At 42.8% G+C, this 22,726-nt stretch overlaps 1 protein-coding gene across 2 annotated transcripts in view; it reads right to left on the reverse strand.

Moving 5' to 3' along the window:
• Positions 1 to 5,209: 5,209 nt before the first annotated feature.
• Positions 5,210 to 22,726, reverse strand: part of Smr (nuclear receptor corepressor smrter) — a 155,706-nt gene continuing 138,189 nt past the window's right edge. For both annotated transcript variants that reach the window (XM_071680803.1, XM_071680801.1), the window contains 5 exons: positions 20,513 to 20,628; positions 20,195 to 20,337; positions 17,887 to 18,019; positions 14,127 to 14,294; positions 5,210 to 9,874 (listed from right to left, as the gene is read on the reverse strand). In XM_071680803.1, coding sequence (XP_071536904.1) covers positions 5,916 to 9,874; positions 14,127 to 14,294; positions 17,887 to 18,019; positions 20,195 to 20,337; positions 20,513 to 20,628 — 4,519 coding nt within the window. In that variant the 3' untranslated portion in view covers positions 5,210 to 5,915. The remainder of the gene's footprint in view (positions 9,875 to 14,126; positions 14,295 to 17,886; positions 18,020 to 20,194; positions 20,338 to 20,512; positions 20,629 to 22,726) is intronic.

A 22,726-nucleotide genomic window follows, 5' to 3' on the forward strand; every position in this document is an offset into this window, starting at 1 on the left:
AGTTGGGGTGAGAGAGTATCATTAAATTTTAGGGAGAATAAAAAGATGTTCTGGAAGGAGGTAAATAAAGTGCGTAAGACAAGGGAGCAAATGGGAACTTCAGTGAAGGGCGCAAATGGGGAGGTGATAACAAGTAGTGGTGATGTGAGAAGGAGATGGAGTGGGTATTTTGAAGGTTTGTTGAATGTGTTTGATGATAGAGTGGCAGATATAGGGTGTTTTGGTCGAGGTGGTGTGCAAAGTGCGAGGGTTAGGGAAAATGAGTTGGTAAACAGAGAAGAGGTAGTAAAAGCTTTGCGGAAGATGAAAGCCGGCAAGGCAGCAGGTTTGGATGGTATTGCAGTGGAATTTATTAAAAAAGGGGGTGACTCTATTGTTGACTGGTTGGTAAGGTTATTTAATGTATGTATGACTCATGGTGAGGTGCCTGAGGATTGGCGGAATGCGTGCATAGTGCCATTGTACAAAGGCAAAGGGGATGAGAGTGAGTGCTCAAATTACAGAGGTATAAGTTTGTTGAGTATTCCTGGCAAATTATATGGGAGGGTATTGATTGAGAGGGTGAAGACATGTACAGAGCATCAGATTGGGGAAGAGCAATGTGGTTTCAGAAGTGGTAGAGGATGTGTGGATCAGGTGTTTGCTTTGAAGAATGTATGTGAGAAATACTTAGAAAAGCAAATGGATTTGTATGTAGCATTTATGGATCTGGAGAAGGCATATGATAGAGTTGATATATATATATATACATATATATATATATATATATATATATATATATATATATAATTTTTTTTTTTTTTTTGCTTTGTCGCTGTCTCCCGCGTTTGCGAGGTAGCGCAAGGAAACAGACGAAAGAAATGGCCCAACCCACCCCCATACACATGTATATACATACGTCCACACACACGCAAATATACATACCTACACAGCTTTCCATGGTTTACCCCAGACGCTTCACATGCCCTGATTCAATCCACTGACAGCACCTCAACTCCGGTATACCACATCGGTCCAATTCACTCTATTGCTTGCCCTCCTTTCACCCTCCTGCATGTTCAGGACTGCATCACACAAAATCTTTTTCACTCCATCTTTCCACCTCCAATTTGGTCTCCCACTTCTCCTCGTTCCCTCCACCTCCAACACATATATCCTCTCAGTCAATCTTTCCTCACTCATTCTCTCCATGTGCCCAAACCATTTCAAAACACCCTCTTCTGCTCTCTCAACCACGCTCTTTTTATTTCCACACCTCTCTCTTACCCTTACGTTACTTACTCGATCAAACCACCTCACACCACACATTGTCCTCAAACATCTCATTTCTAGCACATCCATCCTCCTGTGCACACCTCTATCCATAGCCCACGCCTCGCAACCATACAACATTGTTTGAACCACTATTCCTTCAAACATACCCATTTTTGCTTTCCGAGATAATGTTCTCGACTTCCACACATTCTTCAAGGCTCCCAGGATTTTCGCCCCCTCCCCCACCCTATGATCCACTTCCGCTTCCATGGTTCCATCCGCTGCCAGATCCACCATCAGATATCTAAAATACTTTACTTCCTCCATATATATATATATGGGAGCGGGTGGCTGGAAATCCTCCCTCGTTTTTTTTTTAATTTTCCTAAAGAAGGAACAGAGAAGGGGTCCAGGTAAGGATATTCCCTCAAAGGCCCAGTCCTCTGTTCTTAACACTACTTTGCTAATGAAGGAAATGGCAAATAGTATGAAAGAAAAAATATATATATATTTTTTTTTTTTTTTGCCGCTGTCTCCCGCGTTTGTGAGGTAGCGCAAGGAAACAGGCGAAAGAAATGGCCCAACCCACCCCCATACACAATGTATATACATACACATCCACACACGCAAATATACATACCTATACATCTCAGTGTACACATATATATACACACACAGACACATACATATATACCCATGCACACAATTCACACTGTCTGCCTTTATTCATTCCCATCGCCACCTCGCCACACATGGACTACCATCCCCCTCCCCACTCATGTGTGCGAGGTAGCACTAGGAAAAGACAACAAAGGCCCCATTCGTTCACACTGTCTCTAGCTGTCATGCAATAATGCCCGAAACCACAGCTCCCTTTCCACATGCAGGCCCCACACAACTTTCCATGGTTTACCCCAGACGCTTCACATGCCCTGATTCAATCCACTGACAGCATGTCAACCCCGGTATACCACATCGATCCAATTCACTCTATTCCTTGCCCTCCTTTCACCCTCCTGCATGTTCAGGCCCTGATCACACAAAATCTTTTTCACTCCATCTTTCCACCTCCAATTTGGTCTCCCACTTCTCCTCGTTCCCTCCACCTCCGACACATATATCCTCTTGGTCAATCTTTCCTCACTCATTCTCTCCATGTGCCCAAACCATTTCAAAACACCCTCTTCTGCTCTCTCAACCACGCTCTTTTTATTTCCACACATCTCTCTTACCCTTACGTTACTTACTCGATCAAACCACCTCACACCACACATTGTCCTCAAACATCTCATTTCCAGCACATCCACCCTCCTGCGCACAACTCTGTCCATAGCCCATGCCTCGCAACCATACAACATTGTTGGAACCACTATTCCTTCAAGCATACCCATTTTTGCTTTCCGAGATAATGTTCTCAACTTCCACACATTCTTCAAGGCTCCCAGGATTTTCGCCCCCTCCCCCACCCTATGATTCACTTCCACTTCCATGGTTCCATCCGCTGCCAGATCCACTCCCAGATATCTAAAACACTTTACTTGCTCCAGTTTTTCTCCATTCAAACTTATATATATATATATATATATATATTACTTTCTTACATTCTATCACATACTCCCACAACTCCTGTTTCAGGAGTACTGCTACTCCTTCCCTTGCTCTTGTCCTCTCACTGACCCCTGACTTTACTCCCAAGACATTCCCAAACCACTCTTCCCCTTTACCCTTGAGCTTCGTTTCACTCAGAGCCAAAACATCCAGGTTCCTTTCCTCAAACATACTACCTATCTCTCCTTTTTTCACATCTTGGTTACATCCACACACATTTAGGCACCCCAATCTGAGCCTTCAAGGAGGATGAGCACTCCCCGCATGACTCCTTCTTCTGTTTCCCATTTTAGAAAGTTAAAAAAAATACAAGGAGGGGAGGATTTCTGGCCCCCCGCTTCCGTCCCCTCTAGTCGCTTTCTTCAACACGCGAGGAATGCGTGGGAAGTATTCTTTCACCCCTATCCCCAGGGATAATATACATATATAATTACACATACACACACATACACACACACACGCACATATACACACACACACACATACATATATATACATATGAAAAATGTAAGAAACAATTTAGAAAACTGAAACTTCTAGCTTGAAATGAAATGAAAAAATGAATGTCACATAATGGTTCAACCTCTGGCTATGGAAAAAGGAAATGTTTAATTTATTTACACAAACGTCAATAGTAGTTCTCATCAATTTAACCACTGTATCAATAAGCTTCAATGTCTAAGCTACATTTTTTCCAATTTCACTATTTTCTTGTCAAAGCACCAAAAAAAGAAAATATATATATATATATATATATATATATATATTTTTTTTTTTTTTTTTGCCGCTGTCTCCCGCGTTTGCGAGGTAGCGCAAGGAAACAGATGAAAGAAATGGCCCAACCCACCCCAATACACATGTATATACATACGTCCACACATGCAAATATACATACCTACACAGCTTTCCATGGTTTACCCCAGATGCTTCACATGCCCTGATTCAACCCACTGACAGCACGTCAACCCCGGTACACCACATCGATCCAATTCACTCTATTCCTTGCCCTCCTTTCACCCTCTTGCATGTTCAGGCCCCGATCACACAAAATCTTTTTCACTCGATCTTTCCACCTCCAATTTGGTCTCCCACTTCTCCTCGTTCCCTCCATCTCCGACACACATATCCTCTTGGTCAATCTTTCCTCACTCATTCTCTCCATGTGCCCAAACCATTTCAAAACACCCTCTTCTGCTCTCTCAACCACGCTCTTTTTATTTCCACACATCTCTCTTACCCTCACGTTACTTACTCGATCAAACCACCTCACACCACACATTGTCCTCAAACATCTCATTTCCAGCACATCCATCCTCCTGCGCACAACTCTATCCATATCCCACGCCTTGCAACCATACAACACTGTTGGAACCACTATTCCTTCAAACATACCCATTTTTGCTTTCCGAGATAATGTTCTTGACTTCCACACATTCTTCAAGGCTCCCAGAATTTTCGCCCCCTCCCCCACCCTATGATCCACTTCCGCTTCCATGGTTCCATATGTAATGCGAGTTATAGGGTGGGTGAAGGTTCTGTAAGTGCTTAAAAATGTGTAGAAAGAGAGGAAGCTGTCTGGGAGAGCAGAAATAGGTATGTTGAAGTAATAGTAGTTCCAACAATATTATGATGGTTGCGAGGCATGGACTATAGGTAGGTTTGTACGGAGGAGGGTGGATGCATTAGAAATGACATGTTTGAGGACAGTATGTAATGGCGTGAAGTTGGGGTGGTTGAGTAACAACAGGTTGAGAGAGAGGTGTGGTAATAAAATTAGTCAAGTTGAAAGAGCTGAAGAGGGTGTGCTGAAATAGTTTGAACATGGGAAAATGAGCGAGGAAAGGTTGACAAAGAGGATGTCAAAAAGTGGAGGAAACAAGGAGAGAAGGGAGACCAAATTGGAGATCGAAGGATGGAGTGCTAATGATTTTAAGAGACCAGGGCCTGAACATACAGGAGGATGATAGGCATGCAAACGGATTGAGTGAATTGGAATAATGTAGTATCTTGGTTCGCATTCTGTTATTGGCCTAAACCGGGGCATGCCAAGTTTCTTGGGTAAACTATGGAAACTTATGGTGGGGTAAATCTTTGTAGGTCTCTGTTGAAGGTTTTACATTGAAGGGACAGGCAGTAAATATGAGGAAAGCTCAAGTATGAAATTTTTAGTTTACTTCAAAGTGAATGGTGAACAGGTAACTTGTTTCACAGGTACCAGGCCATTAGTAGTAGATTATTGGCTCAACCTTTCTGTTAAGTTTTCTCTTAAATCAGGGAGGATAGTTGTGTGTTTGTACATGTATTACAGAAACTCATCCCTGGAGGATAATAATGAAAGAATAAATGCTAAGTTTTGAGCATCTTTATTTCAACAAAAATAACATTTCTGACATGTAATGATGTGAGAGTTGGGCGGCGGTGCGTAGGAGAGCATGGGAGGCCGTGTGGGGGACCCGTCCGTCGCATCGCCGCCCTCAACAAGTGGAAGGTCTGTACAATGCGGACTACCCCACGCCACCGCCCAGCCAGGCCGGCCTGCGGGGGCTTTGGAATGAACTTGTCTGAATATAGCAGCGGGTGGGCGCTGTCCGTGCCCCAAGAGGACAGCTTTGTTCTCTACGATGGTCTGTGTGGGCACTGCTGTCACCACCATCCACAGGTACAGCATGCTGCCTTGCTGTGGCTAGTGGGGGTGCGAGGTAAGGCTGCAATGCTTGCTACACTTTAAGGTTAATGGCCGGCAAGAACAGCAGTGAAAATGACAAGGAGAGGTAACCACAATATCTGTAGGGTTCATATATATCTATTGGAGAAGAGTGGATGACTTCGGTTTTGGGAGTTTGGGGAAGGGGGCAGGGTGTGGGGCACAGCAAGACATGGAGCAGCAGCAGGGGCCTCACACCCAGAGCCTGAGTATTAACACAAACCACCTACTTACTCCTATATACACATACAGATGGGGTAGCTTTGTACACCAGAGTGCGGCGCGACAACACTAGTCCACAAAACAGATCACAGATAACACTTATCACGGCAGTTGTCCAGTCCGGGGTTCAGTCGTCATCACTGACGGGCTCAACATTTGGTTCATAGCCTTGGGGGTGGCGTCCCCCAGTGGCATTACTACTAGTGGTAGTTGTGGTGGTGGAGGGAGGTACTCCGGGACCCCCTACATTCTGGGCACCATGTCCACGGAACCCAGGATAGGGGTATGGGTACTGGCTACCTGGTGCACTGCTAACTTGTGGGTATCGTTCACTAGTCTCGGCCCCTTTAGCAACCACTTTCCCTCCACCACCAGTGTCACCAGATTTGGAAGTTGGCGGGTGATCACGTGGCGATTCATCTATCACCATTTCCCCTGACTGAGGAGAGTCTGCTACGTCATCACGTACAGTTGGCTCTTCCCGTCTCTCCTTGACCATGTCACCTCCGGTGGATCGTGGACGGGATGGTGGCCGCTGCTCACCTGCATCTGATCTCGGCCGTTTTTTAGACAGATCATCTACATCAAAGTGAGCATTTTGCTGGGGTGCTGACTGCTGTGAAACAGGTGTTCCTGAGAAAGGATGTCTGCCATCATCATGAACACGCTTCTCCCCATCCTGAGAATCTGGTGTTCTCATCACCTCAGCAATTTTGCACTTAACATATTCAAACATCTCTTTGGAACCTGCAGGCTGGTGCTGCCGTTTAGGGAAGTTCCAATGAACATTTGGTTCGCTATGGTTAGGATCTGAGGTTGGTGGAGCAGATGATGTGGGAGGGGATATTGACTCAACTGGGAAACTACCAGCTGAGGCAGCCGGAGGAGTACGCATTTTGTGGTCTGGTCTTGGGGACACGGGCTGTGCAATACGGATAATCTGTCGTTCGTCGGGTGCCAGGTGTTGAGCAGAAAGATGGTGAGTACTTGGGGGTGCTGTTGTGGGTGGTGGTCGATGGGGTGAACGAGACTCTATCCGTTCTTTGCCATCCTTGTCAAGACCACCACGTATTTTGCAGTGATCATATCCCACTTGTGACACTGTCACTGCTGGTGGACCCCCAGATCCAACAATAGGCCGACCATCTGTTCTTAATATTTCAAAGGGTGGACGGCTGTAAGTCAAATGTTGTGCCGCCATCTTTCGTCCATCTGCAGTGGAGAATTCCCTCTGAATAACTTGGTGCATGTGAGCATGAAAAGATTTTGGTCCAGAATGATGGGAACCTGTATGAAGGGAGGAGCTCAGCCCCTCCTTGTGGTTAAGAGGATTGGGAGGACGTGGGTCAGGTCCATCCTCTACCATTACAACCTCTTTCTCTTTGGGCAGAGATCCAGCTGGCGATCTAACATGCTTGTCTAATTCCACTACAGACAACGCACCTTCTCCCTCTCTTCTAAATGTCCGCTGCTCTCCACCACCTCCACCACTTCCTCCTCCACCTCCCCCTCCACTTCCTGCACCTCCACCATCAGCACTATTCTTGTTGATCTGGTCCGTGATAATAGCATCTATCAAATTGGCTGCCGTAAAGGTTTCACGACTGTTACCCTTGGGAGGTGGTACCACTTTAGTATCATCCGTCTTGAAGCAAGCTGCTAAACCTTGTGCAGCATCATTCTCCAGATCTGATTTGTGTTCTGCATTTTTTACCAAAGTTCTCTGTCTTTCTGCCCTAGACTCAAAGTAACGGCGGTCATCAGTCTGTGGTGGTAGGACCCGTCCATCATGAGAGGGAGACCGCATGTCATGTTTGTTTGGATTGATAGAACGAGCAGTACGATTCATTGAGTCTATTAGCTGCTTCTCAAAGCCTTCTAGTTGAGGAGTGTCATGGTGTGGCCTATTATCTCGTCTAATGTCAACTGCAGGATATGCTCCACTACCACGCTGTGCCACAGCAATATCTACCAGAGCCTGAAAGTTTTCAGATCCATGCCGTGGTGAGTAACAGACAGGTTCTGTTCTTGGTGATGCACTTTTAGGTGGTAAATGAGAAGGTGGCTTGCTGGGTGGCCGTCGCTGAATGACTCCTGCTCGAGGTGGAGGTGTAGGTGTTGAAACACCTGGAGATCGGAATTCATGAGGTGAAGGAGCTGGTTCACTAGTTGGTGGTGTTGGTGTGGCATCTCTGGCAGAAACAGGTGAAGGAGGTGGTCTTGATATCCGATCTGATGATACATACACTGGAGCTGAAGGAGGCTGTGATGGAGGTTGATATGGTCCGGATGGACCACTGGATGGGTAGTAAACACTACGAGGATCTGCCGAGCTGCGAGCTTCTACCATTCTATGATCTAAGGCCCTTGGATCTATCCGAGGATCTAAGTTCCGGGGATCTATACTTCGCAAGTCAATTGATCGAGGATCCACAGTTCTAATGTCTATTGTTCGTGGATCAATACCCCTCGAGTCCATCATGCGTGTAACAGTGGTACCTCCAGGCATACTGCGATGATCTCGTGGGTCTTGCTGGGGACTGTGGTCCCGTCCACGAGGTGACACACGTGGATCTTTTTCAGTGCGTCTTCCCAGCATTTGCTGTGAAGTCATGTAGTCATTTGCAATGATTTGACGGGAGCTGATCTGAGAGTCTGAATATGGTGGTCTTGTGGCATAAGGATAGCTTGGATAAGTATACGTAGTGGTGGGAGGTGCTGAAGAGATGGGTGGTCGTGGTCCTCGGTAAATATGTTCACGTTCATACTGAGAAGGTAATGCTGGACGAGGTATTATCTCTACACCACTACCAGGTCGAGGTTCAAATACATCTTTGTATATATTGCTTGAGCCAGAACGTTTCTGGTCATAGTGCATGGGTGTTCCTTGGGTGATAGAGCCTCCTTCTTTTCCTATCCCTGGCTTTGGCATCATATCAAAGCGGGTTGATTGTGACATGGGAACAGACACAATTGGTGGGGGATTAACTGGAGTACCATGAGTTATTGAACCCTGTTTTTCAGGTTTCAATGGGATCCGTGAAGGCGTGCTGACTGGTTGTGGTGGTGGGTGCTGAGTACGCACAGTTAGGGGAGGTGGTGGAGCCATGCTGACTTTAGATTTGGATGCTTGTTGTGTGTGCTGTTGCCGTGCAGTAGTTGTGTACACTAAGGGAGAGGCACCACTGGCCACGACACTTGTCATAATGGATGGAGGTTGGTGGGATAGGCTTCTGGAGTCTGCTATAAATGCAGATGGAGACTTGTTACGTATATCTGGTAAGGGCCAGATTTCATGGGGAGGTTTAGTGTAACTTGTGTTGGAGTGCGCTCGTGGAGGTGGCTCCTTGCTGGTGATTGTCACTTCTGCACCACCACGAACTGTCATTGTAGGAATATCCCTTGGTGCTGAAGTGTGAGGTGGTGGTGGCTGATGAGGCTGGGGAGGATGCTGAGGGTGATGAAGGGGTGGCGGCGGTGGCTGATGATGTGGATGTGGAGGGGGTGGAGATCGGTTACGCTTACGAATACTGAGGTCAAGTCCTTCACATTGAACATCTTGAGGGTGGTAACCTTGGGCATCACTTGGTGGAAGGCCAGCTCTAGGGTCATTATATCTACCAGGAACTGTCAGTCGCTGGTCACGCTGATATTCCAGGCTGCCCGGTGATGGCTGCAATGGTGTTTGACGAACATGTGCTTTCAGGATGGAGTGCAGTGTAGGGGGAGACTTGGTGGGAGCATTTGGAATCTTATCTTCCAGTGACTTTTCAATTGTAATGTATATTAGGTCCCGCACATTACCAGATGGTGGTGTATTTGCATTCTCTGCTGGTGCTTTGGAATTAGGTGGTGCAGCAGGAGGATGTGGAGGTTTGTTGGGTGTGGTTGGTGCTGGTCTCCTTTCGCCTGGGTGAGGAATGTGTTGGACCTCTGGAGAGTCTCTCCCCACCCCACTCTGTCCCTCATCAGCGCTGGCAGTGGCTGAAGAGTCGTTATCTTCCCGTACACTGAAGGGTGGCTGGGTTACAGGGGGTAGGGGCTCCTTCATCACTCCATCACCAGCACCAACATTCTCACGCTTCTCTGTTAAAAGAAAACAAAACAGTTGTCTAAACAAAATTTATTCAAAATCCTTAAATATTTATGTGTGCTTTGCATACAGGTTTATCAGTACCCTCCATCTGTTTTATTAATACCCAGATTCTTCACAATCTAGTGGAACATTGTATTCTATCAGGTAATAAAGCTTTGGAGAACAGCTTGACATTTACCCTCTCAACATGGTGCTCTCTACAAGTAAGTGTCTGTGCAAATGCACATCACCATCTAAACATCCACCTATATTAATGATTATCTTCCCTGATCAATTATTTTATTTCAGTACCGTATCATTTCAAGCAAAAATAAGTCTGTGAGAACAGACTTTAAGCAATTGTCACCATCAAATCTTATATATTACAACAAATCTCATATTAACTCATGCAGCAATATATGTTTTTATAAGAAATAACTCCCAACAATAACTTTATGTTATGTAAACAACTGATGTTACATGTTTTTAATCCTCACTTCAACTCACTATCAAGTGTCAAAATGTCACAAATGTACAGCAAGAAAACCTGCAGCAATGTAACGAGTACATATACCTCAGATCTACTGTGTTGGCACCAAGTGTACATAATATCCTATACAAGAGGCCATTACTATCCATATCCAATTCTCTGCTGACCTCTGTGTGACCTATTATTATAAAGTAAATATAAGTAAACCAATGGATGACTACGAGAACAGTACCAAATAAATCCATTTGTTTATCTTGGATTCTCTTGTGCAAAAAGGTTCATCTTCTTGCTAAGTAAATCATGAGCAAGCAATAATGACCACAGATTTTGCAAAGGAGCCATATCAACACCAAAATCCAAGTCTGTGACAAGTAACAATAATTACCAACCAGATGTAGTGAAGTCAATGAGAAGTGTCAGGGCAACAAGAGATCCCAGCTTTACCTTAATGGCAACATGGGAGAAATCAATATATAACCCACTGTACGTGAGATCATTATAAACTTGATTATGAGCCATATAAAAGCTTGATTATTGCTGGAAACAATTTGAGTTAGGATTTCCTAATCTCACACTAAAACAAGTGAAACTTCTTCATCAATTCTAAATACATTACTAATATAGGAACTGGAAGAACAATCAGAACCCCCTCAGCCACTAGAGATTTCAGCATAAATATGAGTAAGTTGCACAGGATGGTTAGTTTATAGTATGTAATCACCAATTCATGGGATCAAAAGAGAGTATGGACTCTAGCAAGAGTAATAATGCATCTGTATCTAGTAAACCCCTGTAGATGCTCTTTCATTTTTCAGAAAGTGCAGGCCTTTAGTCAACAGGATTGGTATTTATGTATTAAATGGTACATCCCACTCATAGATCTTAGCAAATGAGTCTACGTCGTATTAGCAAACAAGTCAGCTCTTTAAAACAGGCAAAACTAGCTGCCTTCTCCCTTTTTTAAATCCTGCATAAGGAATCTTTCTTGGCTAGTAGATCAGTGTTCTGAAGATATGCAGAGGCAGTACCTCAATCATCCAGTGCTATTACACAGATTTCTGTCACATGAAGATGTCTATCAGTTACACATGCAGAATCAATCACTGCTGTACACTGAGACTACATGAATCTGCTTCAAAGCTCAATATATAAGTTGAAGGATGTTAACAGCAATAACCCTCAAGCAATGCCCCCAAGTCCTATCCTTGCTTGTCCTTCACTACTGAAACAACTATATCATGCTGTGCCTGTACCCTTAAGCTTCCCATTACTTTAAAATTTGGGAAACAGAACATTAAACTTGCCACAAAGCTGTAACCTTACTTGTCGATGCAACACCACAAAAAAGTGAAGTAGAATAAGAAAATACCACTAAAGGGAATGACTTAGTGACAAGAAGTTTGATAGGCATTTCATAGACAAGGACATATTAGTGCTCCAATATCAGAAATGCTTATCAGCTCTCAGGAAACACAATCCCTTTTTTTTATTTTTTTTTTTTTTTTTTCCATACGATTCGCCATTTCCCGCATTTGCGAGGTAGCGTTAAGAACAGAGGACTGGGCCTTAGAGGGAAAATCCTAACCTGGCCCCCTTCTCTGTTCCTTCTTTTGGAAAAAAAAAAAAAAAAAAATAAATAATAAATAATCTTTATCTAGTTATGTTACAAACTAATTACCAACTCCTGCAGTCATGTAAGCACAAAAGAACATAAGTTACAAAACCAAATGAGATTACAACCAATGAATTTTTGAAAAGAGAGAATGTATGTATGAAACCTGTGACACAAACCCTCAAAAAAGCAGGTAATTCCATTCTAAGAGCTTCAGAACACTCTCATAAAGTCAAAAACCCTAACTCCTTATTTCCCACTTGTTGCAACCCCCCCCCCCCCTTTTTTTGCCGCTGTCTCCCGCGTTTGCGAGGTAGCGCAAGGAAACAGATGAAAGAAATGGCCCAACCCACCCCCATACACATGTATATACATACACGTCCACACACGCAAATATACATACCCATACATCTCAATGTACACATATATATACACACACAGACACATACATATATACACATGCACACAATTCACACTGTCTGCTTTTATTCATTCCCATCGCCACCTCACCACACATGGAATAACATCCCCCTCACCCCATGTGTGCGAGGTAGCGCTAGGAAAAGACAACAAAGGCCCCATTCATTCACACTCAGTCTTAAGCTGTCATGCAATAATGCCCGAAACCACAGCTCCCTTTCCACATCCAGGCCCACAGAACTTTCCATGGTTTACCCCAGACGCTTCACATGCCCTGATTCAATCCATTGACAGCACGTCGACCCCGGTATACCACATCGATCCAATTCACTCTATTCCTTGCCCGCCTTTCACCCTCCTGAATGTTCAGGCCCTGATCACACAAAATCTTTTTCACTCCATCTTTCCACCTCCAATTTGGCCTCCCACTTCTCCTCGTTCCCTCCACCTCCGACACATATATCCTCTTGGTCAATCTTTCCTCACTCATTCTCTCCATGAGCCCAAACCATTTCAAAACACCCTCTTCTGCTCTCTCAACCACGCTTTTTTTATTTCCACACCTCTCTCTTACCCTTACATTACTTACTCGATCAAACCACCTCACACCACATATTGTCCTCAAACATCACATTTCCAGCACATCCACCCTCCTGCACACAACACTATCCATAGCCCACGCCTCGCAACCATACAACATTGTTGGAACCACTATTCCTTAAAACATACCCATTTTTGCTTTCCGAGATAATGCTCTCGACTTCCACACATTCTTCAAGGCTCCCAGGATTTTCGCCCCTCCCCCACCCTATGATTCACTTCTGCTTCCATGGTTCCATCCGCTGCCAAATCCACTCCCAGATATCTAAAACACTTTACTTCCTCCAGTTTTTCTCCATTCAAACTTACCTCCCAATTGACTTGACCCTCAACCCTACTGTACCTAATAACCTTGCTCTTATTCACATTTACTCTTAATTTTCTTCTTTCACACACTTTACCAAACTCAGTCACCAGCGTCTGCAGTTTCTCACATGAATCAGCCACCAGCGCTGTATCATCAGCGAACAACAACTTACTCACTTCCCAAGCTCTCTCATCCACAAGAGACTGCATACTTGCCCCTCTTTCCAAAACTCTTGCATTCACCTCCCTAACAACCCCATCCATAAACAAATTAAACAACCATGGAGACATCACACACCCCTGCCACAAACCTACATTCACTGAGAACCAATCACTTTCCTCTTCCTACACATACACATGCCTTACATCCTCGATAAAAAACTTTTCACTGCTTCTAAGAACTTGCCTCCCACACCATATATTCTTAGTACCTTCCACAGAGCATCTCTATCATATGCCTTCTCCAGATCCATAAATGCTACATACAAATCCATTTGCTTTTCTAAGTATTTCTCACATACATTCTTCAAAGCAAACACCTGATCCACACATCCTCTACCACTTCTGAAACCACACTGCTCTTCCCCAATCTGATGCTCTGTACATGCCTTCACCCTCTCAATCAATACCCTCCCATATAATTTACCAGGAATACTCAACAAACTTATACCTCTGTAATTTGAGCACTCACTCTTATCCCCTGTTGCAACCTATTTAGCTATAATCATTATTCTTTAACCTATGTTCTTAATCTCTTTTATATGCCAAATCATCATAAGTCTTTGCATGTTAATGAAAAGATATTCCAAAAGTAACTCACTGTTGCTCAACATACCATCAATGTTGTTGTGGTGCACTGGACCTGGGGACGGAGCTGAGGCGGTGTCCGAGGCAGAATCACGGCCACCAAGAGGGTGTGGAACAGTACCATCTTCATCACAGCTGGAAGTTGACGACCCACTTTCCTCTTCGTCTGTCACTGTTGGTGGTCCATCACCCTTACCTGCCATGGTAAGATATACTAGTTTTTGATTTTCATTGGAAAGGCTCATCAGTACCCTTACCAGGTGCCTCTCTACTTTATCAATTGGCTATTTCAACATAAATTAAGTGAGGGATCACAAATAAATTGTGTTAATTGGCCAATGCATCCAAAGTGTTTGACCACTGTCAAACACTGATGAATGGCTTATCCATGGCATTAAACCTAATCCAAAGTACATTTAAGCTGAAAGAAACTATCTTTATATGTATATCCCTGATGCCAGTTCTCACCTGGAGCTCCCTCACAGAGCTGGCCACGTCAATAGTCTCTCCATAACTAATGCCAATTTTTAGCCTTTAATACCTCACCCTAACAAGCCACTGGCAGTGGGCAACTCAAACACAATGTTTGCAGAGGCTCCTACCTAATGTTCCTACAAACAAATTCTACCTAATGCTCCTTACAAATAATGTTCCTACCAACTACCTCTACCTAATGCTCCTATTTAAATTTTCCTACCTACTGCTTCTATCTATTGCTCCTACCATTTTGCCAAAAGGCAGGACTAGCACAGTGTTCGAAAAGTACTAACAATAAATTTGATTAAAGACCTCCATCAAATCTATCTTAAAAGTACAAGTGTCTCTACAAAACTTGTATCATTAGCTCTTTAATCTTATCTATATACAAACATCCTTCTGACTTTTCCAAAACTCAAAGCAAGGTGTCCTACTGCACAAGCTTAACCAGGTGCTGTCACCTCGTAAAGTTAACACCAATCTACTGTTATAATTCATTTTCTTCACACACAAATCCTATATATCTCTACCTAATAATCCCAACAATCATGACATCTATTCTACTTCCCATCCTATGAGTACAGCAGACATATCTCTTCACAAACATAAATATCAATACGTACCACCTCTATTTAATGGAGTTACCATTTCTCTTGTACAGTCACCATGCTATCAAACGGCACAATCTTCTATATAAAATACAACTACTACATATCTTTGCATAATTATCCATGTCAAAATGACCCAAAATTACCATGTGACTTCATCACAAAGTGTCATTAAGTACTATATTCACAAAGTATCATTACTAAATCAAATTCATACATATATTTTTCTTAAACACAACTGCTCCTCCTGCCTTAACAAGATAAGTGCCCAACAAACACTGGTCTCATTCACACATCCATTCTACCTGTCATGCATCATATACATACTGACGCCAGCACCTATTTGACTGCTTCATATGCTCCAATTTAGCCGACTGACAGTATATGCCCTTACCCCATCCCCCACATGATCAATCAGTTCAATTCATTCCATCTTATACACATCTCACCCTCATGAATATTCAAAGCCTGGATACCCTAAACCCTCCTTCACTCCATCCTACCACTTTTCTTGGTCTTTCCCTTACCCCTTCCCTCTCTCAATTTTTGACATATAGTTTCCCTTAGTCAGTCATTCTTCACTTGTCCTTCCCATATCCCTGAGCCACTTCAGCACATTCTATCATTTCTTACATGATCAGTCCACCTCACACAAAGCATCACCCTCAGGCATTTCATTTCTAACACATCCACCCTTTTCCTTTCTTTTGCATACATACAACATTGAGGACCAATCTGCCTTCCAACATAGTAATCTTTGCCTTAGCAAACACTGACATCTCTTACTGCATTCTTTAATAAACCCACAACCTTAGCTCCATCCCACTTTATGACTCACTTTTGCCCCTAAGCTTCTATCTGTTGCCACATCCATTAATATGAATCTAAAACACCCCACTTCCTCCTTGTCCTTCCTATTCAAATTTATACTCAAACCATCTTGACTTATCTCCTTGATGCACTCCATTACCTAATTTATATTCACATTTTCTTTTCTTTTCATACACTACCATACTTCTGCAGGTACTCTCCATATTCAGCCACAAATGCCATTTAACCTTCAAACCAACTGATTAACCTACCATGCCCCTGAAACTCAATCATACCAAATGTCCACAGATTTAGGCTGATATAAAGGTAACTTTTTTTTTTTTTTTTTTTTTTTTTTTTTTTTTTTTTTTTTTGTCGCTGTCTCCCGCGTTTGCGAGGTAGCGCAAGGAAACAGACGAAAGAAATGGCCCAACCCCCCCCCCATACACATGTACATACACACGTCCACACACGCAAATATACATACCTACACAGCCTTCCATGGTTTACCCCAGACGCTTCACATGCCTTGATTCACTCCACTGACAGCACGTCAACCCCTGTATACCACATCGCTCCAATTCACTCTATTCCTTGCCCTCCTTACACCCTCCTGCATGTTCAGGCCCCGATCACACAAAATCTTTTTCACTCCATCTTTCCACCTCCAATTTGGTCTCCCTCTTCTCCTCGTTCCCTCCACCTCCGACACATATATCCTCTTGGTCAATCTTTCCTCACTCATTCTCTCCATGTGCCCAAACCATTTCAAAACACCCTCTTCTGCTCTCTCAACCACACTCTTTTTATTTCCACACATCTCTCTTACCCTTACGTTACTTACTCGATCAAACCACCTCACACCACACATTGTCCTCAAACATCTCATTTCCAGCACATCCATCCTCCTGCGCACAACTCTATCCATAGCCCACGCCTCGCAACCATACAACATTGTTGGAACCACTATTCCTTCAAACATACCCATTTTTGCTTTCCGAGATAATGTTCTCGACTTCCACACATTTTTCAAGGCTCCCAAAATTTTCGCCCCCTCCCCCACCCTATGATCCACTTCCGCTTCCATGGTTCCATCCGCTGACAGATCCACTCCCAGATATCTAAAACACTTCACTTCCTCCAGTTTTTTTCCATTCAAACTCACCTCCCAATTGACTTGACCCTCAACCCTACTGTACCTAATAACCTTGCTCTTATTCACATTTACTCTTAACTTTCTTCTTCCACACACTTTACCAAACTCAGTGACCAGCTTCTGCAGTTTCTCACATGAATCAGCCACCAGCGCTGTATCATCAGCGAACAACAACTGACTCACTTCCCAAGCTCTCTCATCCCCAACAGACTTCATACTTGCCCCTCTTTCCAGGACTCTTGCATTTACCTCCCTAACAACCCCATCCATAAACAAATTAAACAACCATGGAGACATCACACACCCCTGCCGCAAACCTACATTCACTGAGAACCAATCACTTTCCTCTCTTCCTACACGTACACATGCCTTACATCCTCGATAAAAACTTTTCACTGCTTCTAACAACTTGCCTCCCACACCATATATTCTTAATACCTTCCACAGAGCATCTCTATCAACTCTATCATATGCCTTCTCCAGATCCATAAATGCTACATACAAATCCATTTGCTTTTCTAAGTATTTCTCACATACATTCTTCAAAGCAAACACCTGATCCACACATCCTGTACCACTTCTGAAACCGCACTGCTCTTCCCCAATCTGTTTCATTAATTTGTTTCAAGTTGTGTGCAATATTCTGAGGAACATGAGACTTGAGCCTAGCTATAGTCGAACTAGTAAACTTGCTGATACAAATAACAAAAACAAGGCAATTTCTTGGTTGTAATTACCTCGGGACTTGCGGTACTCAGCGACCACATCGTCATACTTGTATTTTTTCTTGAAGTTAAAATAAAAACTTTTGCACTGTCCCTCAGTCTTGTTGGGTAGCCGCTCAGCAACTTTGGACCAATGGCATCCAACCTGTTTACAGGAAGAGGAATTAATTACAGAACATCCCAGATTCTGATGAAAATAAAATTAGAATTACAATATATCATTTCCAGGGGATACTGTGCTACAAGAAAAACAGCAAAGTATGAAAAAAGAAAGATTCAGCAATCACCATCTTTGGAAGTACATTCATGTTCCAAATTTGAAAGGAAATGAGTGTGAAGTTACTAAAAATGTTCTATGGAATGTGGTTCTGTGCTTTCTTTTCATTGTAAAAACTTTTACATTGAAAATAACAATGATGATGACAATGAAGATGTGACAGAATAGACAGATCTTTATCTTTTATGTCTGCTGAAGCATTCATTAAAATAATATGAACTAACAGAAACCATAACAAAACTTGCCAGTGTACAAGCCAAATATACATGCTTGCCTTTTCTACCCATTAAGGTTATTGGCTTAAGCTGTTATCAGACTCTGGCATCACAAATCTTTAACTAATGAGAATGTATGGAAAACTAACATATTTTTTTTTTTCAATAAAAAATACAACTTGGTACAGATAACCAATTATAAGTAAATGACATAATAAAAAACTTTATGTACGCCAGTCTTCGCCATGAATGAGTTGTCACTAAAACTAACCAGGCACCTATACCTATTTGGTGTAAGGGATACTTGAAACACAGTAAGCCTGAAACTCAAAGTATAATTTCTTCATGCTTACTTAACATCATACTATCTGATACTTTCTCATAACATCCTTATATATCTATATTTGATTTGTAAGAATGGATGTAAGAATGTACGATACAGACACTGCAATCCCTTGCACGATGTCTGTAATGATGTCTTTCCTTGCATCTTGTAATGATGTCTTTCCTTGCATCTCAGTTACAAATTTCAATGTTCAATAAGTTGCATCTAACTTTCAGCAAAATGGCAATGATGAGAAAAAAATCCTATTTGGAAGGTGTACATACACTTCAGTATGAAATGTTCACTGGACTATCATGTGGAACTATGCCAAGAATGAGGCATATTATTCAGAGTAATAAAGGGGAAAGTCTTTTACTAAAGAGCACATGACCCTCTAATAAACTCTATAACTTAATTTTCATTTCATACCTATTAACACTTTTCATAAATAATCTATTTATTTATTTTGCTTTGTCGCTGTCTCCTGCGTTAGTGAGGTAGTGCAAGGAAACAGACGAAAGAATGGCCCAACCCACCCACATACACATGTATATACACACACGTCCACACATGCAAATATACATACCTTATACATCTCAACGTATACATATATATACACACTTAAGACATATACACATGTACATAATTCCTACTGTCTGCCTCCATTCATTCCCATCGCCACCTCGCCACACATGGAATAACAACCCCCTCCCCCCTCATGTGTGCGAGGTAGCACTAGGAAGAGACAACAAAGGCTCCATTCGTTCACATTCAGTCTTTAGCTGTCATGTAATAATGCCCAAAACCACAGCTCCCTTTCCACATCCAGGCCCCACACAACTTTCCATGGTTTACCCCAGACGCTTCATGTGCCCTGGTTTAATCCATTGACAACACGTCGACCCCGATATATCACATCGTTCCAATTCACTCTATTCCTTGCACGCCTTTCACCCTCCTGCATGTTCAGGCCCCGATCACTCAAAATCTTTTTCACACCATCTTTCCACCTCCAATTTGGTCTCCCACTTCTCCTCGTTCCCTTCACCTCTGACACATATATCCTCTTTGTCAATCTTTCCTCACTCATTCTCTCCATGTGACGAAACCATTTCAAAACACCCTCTTCTGCTCTCTCAACCACACTCTTTTTATTACCACATATCTCTCTTACCCTATTATTACTTACTCAATCAAACCACCTCACACCACATATTGTCCTCAAACATCTCATTTCCAGCACATCCACCCTCCTGCGCACAACTCTATCCATAGCCCACGCCTCGCAACCATACAACATTGTTGGAACCACTATTCCTTCAAACACACCCATTTTTGCTTTCCGAGATAATGTTCTCGACTTCCACACATTCTTCAAAGCTCCCAGAATTTTCGCCCCCTCCCCCACCCTAAGATTCACGCATAAAATATCTGTGATATACAAGTCTTACATCCAAAAGCCATGAGTCCTACATTAATACCATGATATCCAGCAGCACTGACCTCCCTTAGGGCACATCTCAGGGTGTCAATGTCTTCGTCTGTCCACCGCGTGGGATCCACTGGCTCTTCAGCATCAGGACCCAACTTTCGAGTTATGCGGTTGTGGCACGCTGAACAGCACTTTGTCACGTCATTTGGAATTTCTGTTGGTAAGGCATCATGCGACAAAGTTTTGTGATGAGGCAAAAAAAATTAAGGTAATTTACATGAAATGCAGTACATTCATATTATCAACTAATGTATATACAATACCTAGACCCAAGAACATTATTGGGTTACATATTAAGACAAAAAAAATCCCAAAGAATGTTTACTTACGGAATTCTTTGATGATGGGATCCTTCACCTCAGGAGGAAGGTCAGCCCACCGGGAAGGTAAGGGCCGCAAACGCTTCCCCCTCCACTTTGGAGTCGGACATGTCGGGATTGGGCATCTGGAAGACCCACAAGCACAAGGATATGATGAGATGTAAATTCTCTCATGCCAAAATTAAAGAAAAAATAGGAAATAAACATACTCTCACATTCAGTATGCAGAACAAACTATAACTAATGAATATAACATCTATACCATAACAAAATCTTAGACAAATTGGACAAAAATATTTTGAATAGTGAAATACTTTAGCAAAAATTAAAACCAAAAGTTATAAGAATCTGATGGGCATGAGGTCAAAAATTTTATAAATTATGGGACTAAAAGCAGCAGTAAATCAGGGTAAAATGATGCCAAATTAAATGCTATAATGTTCCTCAGCCTGACTATATCTCCATATGCATACATATCTGTATGCCACAAGATCCCTGCTTCAGCGAGGTAGCACCAGGAAAACAGACAAAAAGGCCACATTCGTTCACACTGTCTCTAGCTGTCGTGTAATGCACCGAAACCACAGCTCCCTATCCACATCCAGGCCCCACAGACCTTTCCATGGTTTAGCCCAGACGTTTCACATGCCCTAACACATCGACCCCTGTGTACCACATCCTTTCAATTCACTCTATTCCCTGCAGTTTTACTCCATTCAAACTTATATCCCAACTAACTTGCCCTTCAACCCAGGCAGGGGTGTGTGATGTCCTCATGGTTGTTTCATTTGTTCTGCAAGAGTTTTGGATAGAGAGGCAAGTATGCAGTCTGTTAAGAGATAAGAGGGCCTGGGGAGTGAGTCAACTGTTCAATGATGATACAGCACTGGTGGTTGATTCGAGTGAGAAACTGCAGAAGTTGGTGACTATGTTTGGAAAAGTGTGTGAAAGGAGAAAGTTGAGAGTAAATGTGAATATGAGCAAGGTTATTAAGTTCAGCAGGTTTTAGATATCAGGGAGTGGACTTAGCAGCAAATGGAACCATGGAAGCTGAAGTAAATCATGGGGTGGGGGAGGTGGCAAACGTTCTGGGAGCATCAAAGAATGTATGGAATGAGAGAACATTATTTCAGAGAGCAAAAATGAGTATGTTTGAATTAGTAGTAGTTCCAACAATGTTATATGGTTATGAGGCATGGGCTATACTTTTTTTTTCTTTTTTTTTTTAACGGAGGTGGATGGATATGTTGGAAAAGAAATGTTTGAGGACAATGTGCGGTGTGAGGTGGTTTGATTGAGTAGTAATGAAAGGGAAAGAGAGATGTGTGGTAATAAAAAAAAAAGTGGCTGAGAGAGCAGAGTGTGTGTTGAAATGGCTTGGAAATATGGAGAGAATGTGAGGAAAGGTTGACAAGAGGATATATGTCAGAGGTGGAGGAACAGGGAGAAGCGGTAGCCCAAATTGGAGGTGGAAGGATAATGAAAAAGATTTTGAGTGATCAAGGCCTGAACATGTAGCAGTATGAAAGGCATGCACAGAAGAGAGTGAATAGGAACAATGTGGTATACTGGGGCTGATGTGCTGTTAATGGACTGAACCAGGGCATGTGAAACATCTGGGGTAAACCCTGAAAAGGTATGTGGAGCCAGGATGTGGACAGGGAGCTGTGGTTTCGGTGCATTACATGACAGCTAGAAACTGAGTGTGAGTAGACGTGGCCTTTTTTTTGGCCATTTTCTGGTGTTCCCTTGCTGAAGTAGGGAGTGGCAATGCTGTTTCCTATGGGGTGGAGTGGTGCTGGGAATGGATGAGGGCGACTGAGTATGAATATTACATGTGTATATGTTGAATGCATGTATATATGAGTAGATGGGTCTTTCTTTGTCTGTTCCCTGGTGCTACCTTTTTTAATCTAATTACACAACCCTAGGACCCTTTTATGGGAATCTTGCAGCTTCAAGACTGTACCACATCCAGTAGCAGGAATGACGGACTCCTATGGAATGTTAAGTTCCTCACTGGGATTGCACTCATTTTCATCCTTGCTGAAGGTTCCTTTTCACTCAAGGCATAAGCACATGCAGGGATTGTCCATTAGTGCCAGTGTACCATATGCTGTATGTGTATGAAATTTACATATCTGTATTGTGTAGGGAGGTAGTTTAACACTTCTGGGCCCCTGTATCTTGAACATTCTTTTCTACCATGCAACTTATTAAATT

The sequence above is a fragment of the Panulirus ornatus genome, chromosome 32 (genome assembly GCF_036320965.1).
Source record: "Panulirus ornatus isolate Po-2019 chromosome 32, ASM3632096v1, whole genome shotgun sequence".
NCBI classification, from domain to species: Eukaryota; Metazoa; Arthropoda; class Malacostraca; order Decapoda; family Palinuridae; genus Panulirus; species Panulirus ornatus.